The sequence below is a fragment of the Cyprinodon tularosa genome, unplaced genomic scaffold (assembly GCF_016077235.1).
Source record: "Cyprinodon tularosa strain WSP-4 unplaced genomic scaffold, ASM1607723v1 ctg1462, whole genome shotgun sequence".
NCBI classification, from domain to species: Eukaryota; Metazoa; Chordata; class Actinopteri; order Cyprinodontiformes; family Cyprinodontidae; genus Cyprinodon; species Cyprinodon tularosa.
Genome location: NW_024038290.1, coordinates 24,797 through 37,332, shown reverse-complemented (window position 1 = coordinate 37,332; position 12,536 = coordinate 24,797). Strand labels below are relative to the sequence as shown.

At 41.1% G+C, this 12,536-nt stretch overlaps 1 protein-coding gene across 2 annotated transcripts; it reads left to right on the top strand.

The window, feature by feature from the left end:
* The first annotated feature begins 3,507 nt into the window (after positions 1-3,507).
* On the top strand, positions 3,508-10,875 carry cbr4 (carbonyl reductase 4). Of its 2 annotated transcripts, XM_038279007.1 has the most exons (6): positions 3,508-3,618; positions 3,731-3,879; positions 5,917-6,037; positions 9,275-9,411; positions 9,642-9,776; positions 9,855-10,033. In XM_038279007.1, exons 2-6 carry the CDS (start codon positions 3,735-3,737, stop codon positions 10,031-10,033), a joined length of 717 nt encoding a protein of 238 aa, XP_038134935.1. In that variant the 5' UTR covers positions 3,508-3,618; positions 3,731-3,734. The 2 variants fall into 2 exon arrangements, with proteins under 2 accessions (XP_038134935.1, XP_038134936.1); XM_038279008.1 differs by lacking the exon at positions 3,508-3,618 and having other exon boundaries at positions 3,735-3,879; positions 9,855-10,875.
* Positions 10,876-12,536: the final 1,661 nt, after the last annotated feature.

Sequence of the window (12,536 nt, the reverse complement as noted above, 5' to 3'; positions counted from 1 at the left end):
TGAGCATAAATGAGGCAACTCCTTCAAGCTATTTAAATTTTCACATCCCCAGAAGTTCTGGGCGAGGAGGAGGAGTAGCAACAATCTTCCAGTCTGACTTACTGATTACTCCCAAAACAATTAATACCTACAACTCTTTTGAACATTTAACCCTTAATTTCCCTGATCCAAATTTCAAGGCAAGAAAACCTCTTCTTTTTGTAACTTTGTATCGTCCACCAGGTCCTTACTCTGAATTTTTAGATGAGTTTTCAGAGTTCCTTTCTGATTTGGTATTAAATACTGACAGGGTCATCATAGTGGGAGATTTTAACATCCATGCTGACATTGAAGGCGATAGCTTAAGAGCAGCCTTTAATGCTATCTTAGACACTATTGGCTTTGTTCAAAATGTGAATAGTCCCACGCATTCTCATCTTCATACTTTGGATCTTGTGCTGACATACGGCATAGAATGTGAAGAAATAACAGTATTTCCTCACAACCCTGTCCTCTCTGACCACTTTCTAATAACCTTCAGGATTACTTTAACAGAGTTCTCCTCCCCCAAAAGAAGGTTCAATTTTAGTAGATCTTTATCAGATAGTGCAGTTATAAATTTTAAAGAATCTGCTTCACTTTCTCTCTGCTCTGTGTCACTGAGCAGTGCTGCAGAGTGCAAAAGCTTAGCTTATTCCCCTTCACAGGTTGATGATTTTGTTGATGGGGTTGCTAGTTCTCTGCGTATTGCCTTAGACAACGCAGCTCCTTTGAAAATGAAAACCGTTAAAAATAGAAAGCTTGCTCCTTGGTTTAATGCAGAGCTGCGTACTTTGAAGCAAAATGCTAGGAAACTGGAGAGAAAATATCGCTCCACAGGCCTGCGAGAGTCCTTCCTAGTCTGGAAAAATGGTTTACTGCTGTATAAGAGGACCCTTTGTAAAGCAAGAGCAGCATACTTCTCCTCATTAATAGAGGAGAATAAGAATAATCCTAGATTTCTTTTTAATACAGTTGCCAAACTCACCCAGAGCCATAGCTCTGTTGAACCGTCCATTCCACCTGCTCTTAGCAGCAATGATTTTATGGGATTCTTTATAAATAAGATTGATCTTATTAAAAATAAGATCATAAGCACTCCTCGATCCGCGATTGTACCTGAGGTAGTCATGGAATCTGAACCGGGTTTAGACTGCTTTGATCCAGTTGAACTCTCTGAATTAGCAAAATTATTGTCTTCATCTAAGCCTTCAACTTGTATGTTAGATCCAGTTCCAACCAGGTTATTTAAGGAGGTATTCCCTTTGATCTCCTCCTCCATTTTAGATGTGATTAATCTATCTCTGTTACAGGGATATGTACCTAAAGCTTTTAAGATTGCTGTAATTAAACCTCTGCTTAAGAAACCGTCTCTTGACCCAGATGACTTGGTCAATTATAGACCTATATCCAATCTTCCTTTCTTATCCAAAATTCTTGAGAAAGTAGTTGCCAAACAAGTTTGCGATCACTTCCACCATAATGAACTTTTTGAAGAGTTTCAGTCTGGCTTTAGAGCTCATCATAGCACTGAAACAGCTCTGGTGAAAGTCACTAATGATATTCTCATGGCCTCAGATAATGGACTTGTATCTGTGCTCGTCCTGTTGGATCTTAGTGCTGCATTTGATACAGTTGACCATAATATTCTTTTAGAAAGACTTGAATATTTTGTTGGAATTAAAGGAACAGCACTAGACTGGTTTAAATCTTATCTATCTGATCGAATTCAGTTTGTTCATGTTAATGATAGATCTTCAACACGCTCAAAGGTTACCTGTGGAGTACCACAGGGATCAGTGCTAGGACCAATTCTCTTTACTTTATACATGCTCCCAATTGGTAGAATTATTAGACAGCATGGGATTAATTTCCACTGTTATGCTGATGATACCCAGCTATATCTGTCTATAAATCCAGATGAAGCTAACCCATTACATAGATTACAGGCATGTCTTGAAGACATAAAAACCTGGATGACTCTTAACTTTCTGCTTCTGAATGCAGACAAAACAGAAGTTATAGTCTTTGGACCAGAGTCTCTGAAAAAGAAACTGATTAGCCAGTCACTTCATTTGGATGGGATTAAACTGATTTCAGATAATAAAGTAAAAAATCTTGGTGTTATTTTTGATCAGGACCTGTCATTTAAATCCCATATCAAAGAGGTTTCTAGAATTTCCTTCTTTCATCTGAGGAACATTGCAAAAATTAGAAATATCCTGTCCAGGGGTGATGCTGAGAAACTAGTCCATGCATTTGTTACTTCAAGGCTGGACTATTGTAATTCTTTACTATCAGGAAGTCCACAAACTGTAGTTAAAAGCCTTCAGCTGATCCAAAATGCTGCAGCCAGAGTTCTAATGAAAATGAAAAAGAGAGATCATATCTCTCCTATCCTGGCTTCTCTTCATTGGCTTCCTGTTAAATCAAGAATAGAATTTAAAATCCTCCTTCTCACATATAAAGCCTTAAATGGCCAAGCTCCATCTTATATCAGAGATCTGATTGTTCCTTATGTTCCTAACAGAGCACTTCGCTCTCAATCTGCAGGTTTACTAGTGGTTCCTAGAATTTCTAAAAGTAGAATGGGAGGCAGATCTTTTAGTTATCAGGCTCCTCTCCTGTGGAACCAACTACCAGTTTTAGTCCGTGAGGCAGACACCCTGTCTACTTTTAAGGCTAGGCTTAAAACTTTCATTTTTGATAAAGCTTATAGTTAGGGTGGCTCAGGTTATCCTGAGCTATCTCTATAGTTATGCTGCTATAGGCTTAGACTTTTGGAGGACATAGGGACCCCCATTTCATCATTCTGCTTCATTTTCTCTCTGTTCTCCTATTCTGCAGAATCTGTTAGTTCAATCTCTAACCTTCTGCTCTCTCTGCTTTTCCTCAGAGTAGCTTTGCCTCGTCTGTTCCTGTTTGGCTGTGACGTCATCCTGGAAAAAAACATCAGCTGTGCTGCTTCTATCAACACCCTTGTTAATAGATGTTGGAGATCGGCCTGTTTTCCAGTGTGGTCCTGTTTCTCTGACCGTGACTGAGTGGATGTGCTCTCTTCGTCCTCTGGCATGGGAGCTGCCTTGGAGCTCGTCTGCCTGGCTGTGTGTTTCCTGGACGGGGCCGCCTTTTACAGCTGCTTTTTGTATCTCTGCTTCTGTCTCCTTGAACCCCAGTCGGCCTCGGCAGATGGCCGCTCACACTGAGCCTGGTTCTGCTGGAGGTTTCTTCCTGTTAAAAGGGAGTTTTTCCTCTCCACTGTCGCTACAAGCATGCTTAGTGTGGGGGATTGTATTTGAGTCAATGAGTCAATGCAATCAACTGGTTTTCCTTAGATAGAAAACTTTGTATCAATTTGACTGTATGATCTGGTTGAACTGTAAAGTGCCTTGAGATGACATGTGTTGTGAATTTGGCGCTATATAAATAAACTGAATTGAATTGAATTGAAAGTGAGTGGACAGTGCCCTCTGCTGGCCGAACGTGAGAAGTGTATAAACAAACATGGCGGCGTCCATGCTGTCAGATCCAGGATTATTCTCAGCTCGCACCTTATTCTGCAAATGCAGGTAAACCAGGTTTAACAGAAGAAATAAACAGGTAAGATCCAGCTTTAGGTCGAAGGTGTTGTAAATAAGAAATATGCGAAGGTTTTAAAAGGTTAAACATTCAAACCTTTGTTGAACTCGTGGAACTGTGTCCTCTCCTGAAGGACCATGTCCAGGCTGGCGGTGGTTTGCGGAGGCTCCAGGGGGATTGGGGAGGCTGTGTCCCGCCTGCTGGCAGAGAGGGGCTGCAGGGTAGCGGTGGTCTCCAGGAACCAGGAGGCAGCTCAGGCTGCAGTGGCTTCACTACATGGAGGTGCTGTTGAATAATCAGAATGGACACTTTGATTCATTTACTTATTTGTGTAAATATTTGATCTTTTCGCGGGTCAGCAGTGAAGATATGAGACTAATAACATTGACTTTGATTGCACGTGCTCAGGGTCACACTCTGAGGCTGTTTTCTGTACATGGCTGCACAGGTTAAATGTTTCAGCCTCAGGAAATACTCTGCACACTGAATCAATCAGGTCAGCAGCTGTGTCCTCCAAAGAAGAGAGTTAGCTGGAAACACGCAGATTAAGGACATGGATTATTGGAAACACATCATGTGGTCTAACAGTCAAGCATGGTGGTGGGAGTATCATGTTTTTGGACTGCATGAGCACTTGTTGCACATGTGAGCTGCAGAAAGCAGAACATTGTCCCTTTTCTTTTGAAACTGGAGCACAGGTCAGTATTCCAACATGGTAACAACTCTAGACATTGATCCAAGACGACCAACACCCCGACCAGGCCAATAACGACACAATAATAGTTCCCATAAGCAACATGATCTGGGAGGCCCCATATGATAAAGGTTCAGGATACGGCGACAGTTCCATAAATCAACCATCAAGATACAATCATGCAATTGTCAGTATATGATCACACATGACACATGGAAAAATAGTGACTGCGCACCTTTGAATGGAACCATTGGTGACAGTGCACCACCACATGTTACAGACATCCCAATTTCCAAAAACTAATTTCAGGGAGATGCTTATCGATCATCCCGGTTCTGAAAGAACGTGTTTATTTTGGGAAGTCTTTTCCATTCTTCCAGCGGCTCTTCTTTACTTTTTCTTTTCTGGAATCCGCTTAAGTACCTCTTCTTGGTATTAATTGCCGCTAACATGTTCTACGCTCTGGGTTACCCATAATTCCAAGTCGTAGTGTAAAAAATAAAATACTCAGTTACATTGTTCTTTTAAGATCTTTATTGTGGTTTGAAACATATGAGTGTATTTTTTACCAACCCTCTAATGAACTATACAGTTATTAACATAGTAATTAAAAGTACCACTGTCTGCTTTCTGTTGGTGTTTAAACGGCTCACCATCATGTGGAAGTCTGGCATGTGCTGCGGTATAAATACGGTCCGGTGCTGACAGTCACTTCAGGATCAGGTGGGTTTAAGAGGAATTTTTCTAAGAGGGTAGGCCTGGGTAAAAAAAATCGATTTTGAATCGATTCCTTTACATTTTTGCTAAATCGATGTCTAGGGAATGAGATTGATTAGTTTTATAATGACGTTTACATTCAAATGAGCAGGAAAGATGCACTCAAGATGACTTCAAGTCTGACAGCTGCAACTATAGCCAATAGGTTGACTGAAGACATTAACAAATGTGGGCTGACCAGAAAACACCTTGTAGTTACAGACAACGCTGCAAATATGGTTTGTTCAGTGAAGATAGTGCAGCTCATGCATGTCTGCTGTGTCCCCACTGTGTCACGGCTGCTCGCTCGAGTGAGGCTTCACTTTTTCACTTTTCACAAACAAATTTGCACTTTTGAGACAGTTTTGTGCACATCTCAAGTTTAAACTGTCTGATTAACAAGTTTGAATTTTGTGTTTAAGGTGACAGGGGAAAAAATACAAAAGTATTTTGAAACACAGTTGAACCACTTTCATTACTGTAAAAACAGATTGAATCAAAATTAATCGATTTAGAACTCTAGGGATCAAAATCGAATTGATTCAAGACTTTGGTGAAAATATCCAGCCCTATAAGAGGGGTTGGGCCTGTAAGCAACTGCAGCCTCTGCTTACAGATATTCACGCCATTGGACCAAGCGTATCCAGACCTAAACACAAGTGAGCTCATCTGGGGCTTCCTTTTATGGAAGGTGGATATACTCCAGGGAGATTATTACTTTCCAGGACAACCTTAACAATGTTGGCCAAACAAAGTAACAACAACTTTAGGACCATAGGGGGGTTCTTACTGTTCTTTGGTTTAGAAATGAATGGCTATGTGTTCATTTTGAGTGGGCAGCAATTTTATTCGGTGTCATATCTTCTCAGCTGACCACCAGGCCTTCAGCTGTGACGTCTCCAAGGAGCAGCAGGTGCAGGAAACCTTTGAAAGAATCCAGAAGACGTGTGGAAACATCTCCTACCTTGTGAACTCTGCAGGCATCAACAGGTGGGCGACAGAAGGGAAACCCATCTAAATCAATAGAAAATACTAGAGAAGCTATTGTTCAAGTTTCAGGACATAAATGTTTCCCTTATAGAGCCTCTATTTGCAGACAGAGCAGTGGTTAAAGTCTAAAACTGAACAGAATGAGGTTTATGTCGGCACTTTAATAATATTACAACATTTCGGCTGTATCAGTATCTAATATATTATTGCTGTTAACAATGACATTTATATTTCCTTATACTTCATTAATAACAAATAACCTGACAAATAACTTTGATTGATACTGATGTTGATACCAGTATCTACCTATTATTGACTAACAACCATCATTAACCATCCAGGTACTGAGCAGATGTTTGGAGCCTTTTCCGTTAGGTCTACGTCAAGCAGCGTTCAGCTCTTATTAACAAGAAGATTAAATTTTATTGATATAGAACCTTTCACAGATTTTATCATGAAATGATTCACAAAAGGTACCAGAAATGGTACAAACAGTTCAAGTAAGGTAATAAATAGATGCTTCACTAATCTGGAATCATCTCCAAGAAGACTGAACAACAGCTGAAACCCTACGTTCCTGTAAATCAAGGATAAAAACCTATTTTTTTAACAAATAAACTCTACCAGAACTTTTACCAGAACTTTTACCAGAACTCAGGGATTTCCTGATCACACTAAGTTTGACATTGACACTCATCACTGTAACAAGAGATATAGATGTGGAAAAGGTTATGCTCGGTGGAGGAACAATGATGCTGCGGGTCTGTTTTGTCCCCAAAGGTGCTGGGAGCTCTTTTAAGGCTGATCACACCGGTTACAAGACTTTTAAATCTCAGATCTGATTTTTATTCCATGTTACACTGACTGAGTATAGAGAAGCTCAGATTAAGCAGGTTGGGCAGATCTGCACAAATTATTTTTGATTCTGTCTCTGTGCCACAAAAATGACAAGTTCCCACATTTGACTTGGACAGATTTTGAAAAGAAAAAAAAAAGACACCTGCACAGCTATAGCCTAAAGCAGAGTCACTGTCATTAGCAGACCAGGGTCCGGATCTGGACCCAACTGCTGGCTAATCCAGACCTGGCATGATATAAATTAGCAAATGAGCCGTCAGTCTGGGTTGCTGCTGCTGCTACTTTTAAAGACAGCAGGCAAACCTGTGGCAAGCCGGGCAATGGGAAAGAAGGAGACGATGAGAAAAAGAGAGCAGAGAAAGTGTGGACTGCTGGAAGAACCGCAGTGAACTGGGGACAGAAAAGTGAAATGGTGCTCAAAGTTGACCCTGCACATTTAGAGGATGTTTGGCTCAACCTGCTGCTGTGACGCAGGATTCTCCACCATGAACAGAATCAAAAATAAATATCTATCCAGGCTGAAAATGAGCACCTTGATATATGCTTGAGAATGGCTTTGTCTCCATTCAAACCCAGGTTTAAAATCCTTGCAGGGCAGCATAAAGCCCACTGCTCTCATTAAGCCAGAAAAAAGAACAAAAAAGTCAGTTCAGGTGTTTTATAAAATATGTGAATCAGGACACCGTCTACATTCCAAACTGAAAGATTGTTGTTCTCTACTTCATAAACACTTTAGATTTAAAAATGGAAAAATCTTTTTTTATTTAAAGACTCAATATATAACATGGATGCATAAACACCTCATTTCATTTCAGTGTTAAATTCTTTTTAAAGTAATGGATTATAATTAAAATTGTCTCCGGACCTTTACGGGTTAATTATTTTCTTTATTAGGTTCTGATTTGATCTGATTTTAAATGTGTAACCCCTGGCCTCCCAGAGAGAGATCGGTGAAGTTTATAGAAGTTTTGTTATTCTTTTTTCTTCATAAAGAGTGGAGAGTGATGCTGTTCGCTTACCTGCTGTCTGCCCCTCATTATTTAGTTTTTTGCAAGGCTCAAAGACTATGACTGTTTTGTTTTGTTCTGTAAACTCGTCTCTCATCCTATCAGACCTATGAAGTTACAGCTGAATTGCTGCGTACTCCAACTAAAGTAGACCTGGGGTTTATCTCAGTCGGAGCTACCAAGGCCGTCTTGCAGAAAATCATGGCGGGTGTGATCGTCCCCATTGACTCTTAAAGGAATAGTACACCCAAAACATTATTAGCCTTCATTTTCTACTCACCCCCATGCTGAACAACACTCTGGAGTACTTTTTTGATATCTCAAATGCATCTGGAGATCTGGGAGGCTTCTTGCTGTCTGCTGACATTCAAATAATGGAGGTCTATGGTGACCGAGACAGAAAGGTCCATAAAAGTCCACAAAAAACGTGTCAATATTCCTCCATACTGCTCGTCCAATGTATTCCAAGTGTCCTGAGTGGGTAGCGTCCATAATTTACTCGAAACGAAGTCATTTAGAATGTTTTTAGAGCATAAACAGTAGTGTATAGGATTTCCTAAAAGCGCGTTCACGACGCTACGGAAGCCGGCAGACCAAACCAGATGAAAGTGCGCATTCAGCGTCTGCTCTGCCGATAATGCAAGCGTAGAAGAAGAAATGTGCTGTTTACCTGTGCAAAGAAAGAAACAACGAAAGAAAAATGTCTGAGGACTTCAGTGTTGAGGAAGAGCATGAGTTCTTTGCCGAGCTGAATGCGCACTTTCATCTCGTTTGGTCTGCCGCGGTTTCTGTAGGCTCGTGAACACGCTTTTAGGAAATCCTATACACTACTGTTTATGCTCTAAAAACATTCTAAATGACTTTGTTTCGAGTAAATTATGGACGCTACCCACTCAGGACACTTGGAATACATTGGACGAGCAGTATGGAGGAATATTGACATGTTTTTTGTGGACTTTTATGAACCTTTCTGCCTCGGGCGCCATAGACCTCCATTATTTGAATGTCAGCAGACAGCAAGAAGCCTCCCAGATCTCCAGATGCATTTGAGATATCAAAAAAGTAATCCAGAGTGTTGTTCAGCATGGGGGTGAGTAGAAAATGAAGGCTAATCATGTTTTGGGTGTACTATTCCTTTAATGAACACACAATTTTCTATCAGATCAGATGCAAAATCAGATTTGGTGTGTAATGGCCTTTAGCCATCATGGCACCGTGGGTCAGCCCTCAGATCTAAAACCTTTAGAAAACTTGTGAGATGAGAGCACTGAACAAATTCCTCCTCACTCCACCCTAAAAGTTTTAGGAAAACTTCAAGTTCTGCCCTGTAAGGAAAACAAGTGGCCAATATTGTGTCTCTTTCTGTCTTCAGGGACGCTCTGCTGCTGAGGATGAGGCCTGAAGACATGGTGGCTGTGCTTCACACCAACCTGCTGGGCTCCATGCTGACCTGCAGGGCTGCTTTGCGCAGCATGCTGCGCACCCAGGGAGCAGCCATTGTTAATATAGGTACCGTCTGCTGTTAGCAGTTTAGACACCAGATGGCAGCAAAGTCCGATTGTTTACCCTTTAAATCACCTTAAAACAATAGTTTATAGAAAGGCAGGTTGCTGATCATTAATATCATAATGATAATAATTATAGTTTACAGATTTAAAGAGAGTAAGATTAGATAAAACCTCTAAAATGTGTTTTGGAAAGGAAGGATCATTGTTGTTGTGATGTCTCTGGTTCTGTAGGCTCTGTAGTGGGCCTGAAAGGGAACGCTGGCCAGTGCGCGTACAGCGCCAGTAAAGCTGGTTTAGAAGGCTTCACTCGCTCGCTCGCCAAAGAAGTCGCTTCCCGCAACATCAGGGTTAACCTGCTGGCTCCAGGTACATCACAGAAACACTCTCTATGCATGTTTTACCCTTTTCCTGTTCTCTGTCATCCCGTTCCTCCTTGCTCTTTAGGTTTCATCCACACCGACATGACGGCGGGCCTGAGGGAGGAGGCCAGAGCGCGCTCCATCCCTCTGGGGAGATTTGGCACGCCGGAGGAGATAGCCCAGGCCGCCCTCTTCCTGTTGGAGGCTTCCTACGTCACAGGACAGGTGCTGGTGGTCGACGGGGGACTGCAGCTGGCCATGTAGGGCGGGGGTGGCATCAGGCATGGACAGCGAGGACCTTATAGATGCCTTTAGATGGCCATCCTGCTGAGTCACCGAGCGCAGCCGCAGTGTGTGTGTGTTATGACTAACACTACTGACTCCAAGGTGTCTGGCCCCGTCCAGACCCCTGTGGCCCCCAGGGTCCTAAATTTAATCACCAGTTTTAACGCAGTGGCTCATTTTCCATGACTGTCAAACACTCGCCGCTGATTCCAGAGCTCATGTTTTGTTTTCCCCACCTCCCTCAGGAGACCCCCCCACCCCACCCAGCTCTGGTGGGGTCTGTCCGGGAACGGGGCCCATCGAGCTGCAGCTGGAGGAAATTAGAGGTGGGGGTGGTATTTTTAGACTGGGGGAATGTTTTTTTTTCTGCCTGGTTACAGATTCGGACCTGCAGTGTGGACGGATGTGATTGGAGGTGACTGTCATCATGTCCAGCGATAAGATCTGAAAAGCTGCTAAGCTTGTGTTTCCTATTTAAACAAGGTTAAAAAGTGCAGCAATGAATGAAGAAATGTGGCTGTCTTCTCTCTGCAGCTTTCTGAGCTATTTATAAAATACTTGCAGCACAAAAACTACTACTCTGCAACATTTAATATGTAATCCTTGTTAACTTTGATGTTTAATAGCATTTTAGGACATACTGTCAAAATGTAGTGCATGAAGAAAATGAAAGGAAAGTTGTTTTTTTCCTTTCTAAAATTTCGCTTCCTATTCACAGCAGTAACTTGGTGGAGAAACTTTACCATAATTAGAGCTGCAAGTTCTTTGTTGTTCATCTCAACCCAGTCTCATGGGAAAATGTACCCCCACTACGTTGGTCCACACTGCAAAACGTAGTGGAGGTACATTAATGGCCATTTTTTTGTGGTACTGTTACGTTTCTTCTGCCTATACGCTTTCTATTGTTTTACGTCCTAGTCACGTGACTTTCAAGATTCCAGCTGGGAGAAGAAAAAAATATATATAGATGGCCGACATTCGCTCATTTTTTTGTGGAAGGATTAATAACTTGAGTTTGTTTTTGCATTAAAATGAGTTTTGATTACATTTCAAGTGAGAAATGTATAGTTTGTTGCCAGAATATTTACTCAGGGAATGTACATATTCACTTGCTTGTTCGTTTCTTGCAAAAATTTTTCAAGATAATTCCCTGAGTAAATATTCTGGCAACGAACTATACATTTCTCACTAGAAATGTAATCAAAACTCATTTTAATGCAAAAACAAACTCAAGTTATTAATCCTTCAACAAAAAAATGAGCGAATGTCGGCCATCTATATATATTTTTTTCTTCTCCCAGCTGGAATCTTGAAAGTCACGTGACTAGGATGTAAAACAATAGAAAGCGTATAGGCAGAAGAAATGTAACAGTACCACAAAAAAATGGCCATTAATGTACCTCCACTACGTTTTGCAGTGTGGACCAACGTAGTGGGGGTACATTTTCCCATGAGACTGGGTTGTTCATCTCCACCACCTTTCGACATCTTTATTTCTGTTATTCTTTGTAAACAGATTAAATAGAGAACTTTTGCAAACATCAGTTTTTAAAGGTTTCCTGCTGATCTCTGAAGTATGGAAGCAAATTGTTACCATATTTCAAATGAAAAGGCATTTTCAGAAAAGCTTTTTCATTTTAAGAATGTGGCTGCATTGTTTGACTCATAAATGAAATTAGTAACCAATCATCTTATTTGCATTTTCTTCTTTAAGACTGCTCATTTTATGCCATTATCAAGGAGAAAACACAGCGGACATTGCTTTTTCATTTTCATGGTCTGCCAGCAAAGGACTGTCCATAACTCAAAAATGAAAAAGCATTCTGAGCAGCAGGTGCAGCAGAGTGGCGTCAGCAGCCGCTCTTCCTCAGGTCCTTGCTGACCGGGCTACCCATCTACGTTCGGTAGGGGGCGCTGATTATAGCAGGTGTCGTGCCAAGGTAGTTATCCCTGCGAAAATTAGTATCCCCTCGTCGGGAGCGCGCACAGAGTAGGAAGAACAAACTGAGTTAACTCCGCCTCAATTCCAACGTACTGAACGTGAAATGTGAAAGGTTTTACGTGTATGAAAGATGAGGTTTAGTTTTTTATTCTTTACTTCACATGTTATAGCAGAATATCCCCAGTGATACGGATTTAAAAATAATAATAAAAGACAAACATTTGCGTGAAAGCAGGTCGCTTACAGCAGTGTCTACTCTTCCCTCTGAAAGCAAACAGCTCCTTGTTCTTTTTCACACGTTATTTAAAAAATCTCTCATTGTTTCAGTGTCCAAATATTCTCATCCCATTGAAAACTGTTGTAAACCATATACTTGTAATAAAAATGAAATAGAAAATGGCGTGTATGTGTAATGATTAAAGACTAAATCCAGTTTTATATTAACTTACAATTTCTCTATGTTGTAGTATCCTTAAACAATCTATGTTCTAACATCAGGCGTGGAGGTGATAGATGTTTGTTTCTTAAAGTCACAAGGGG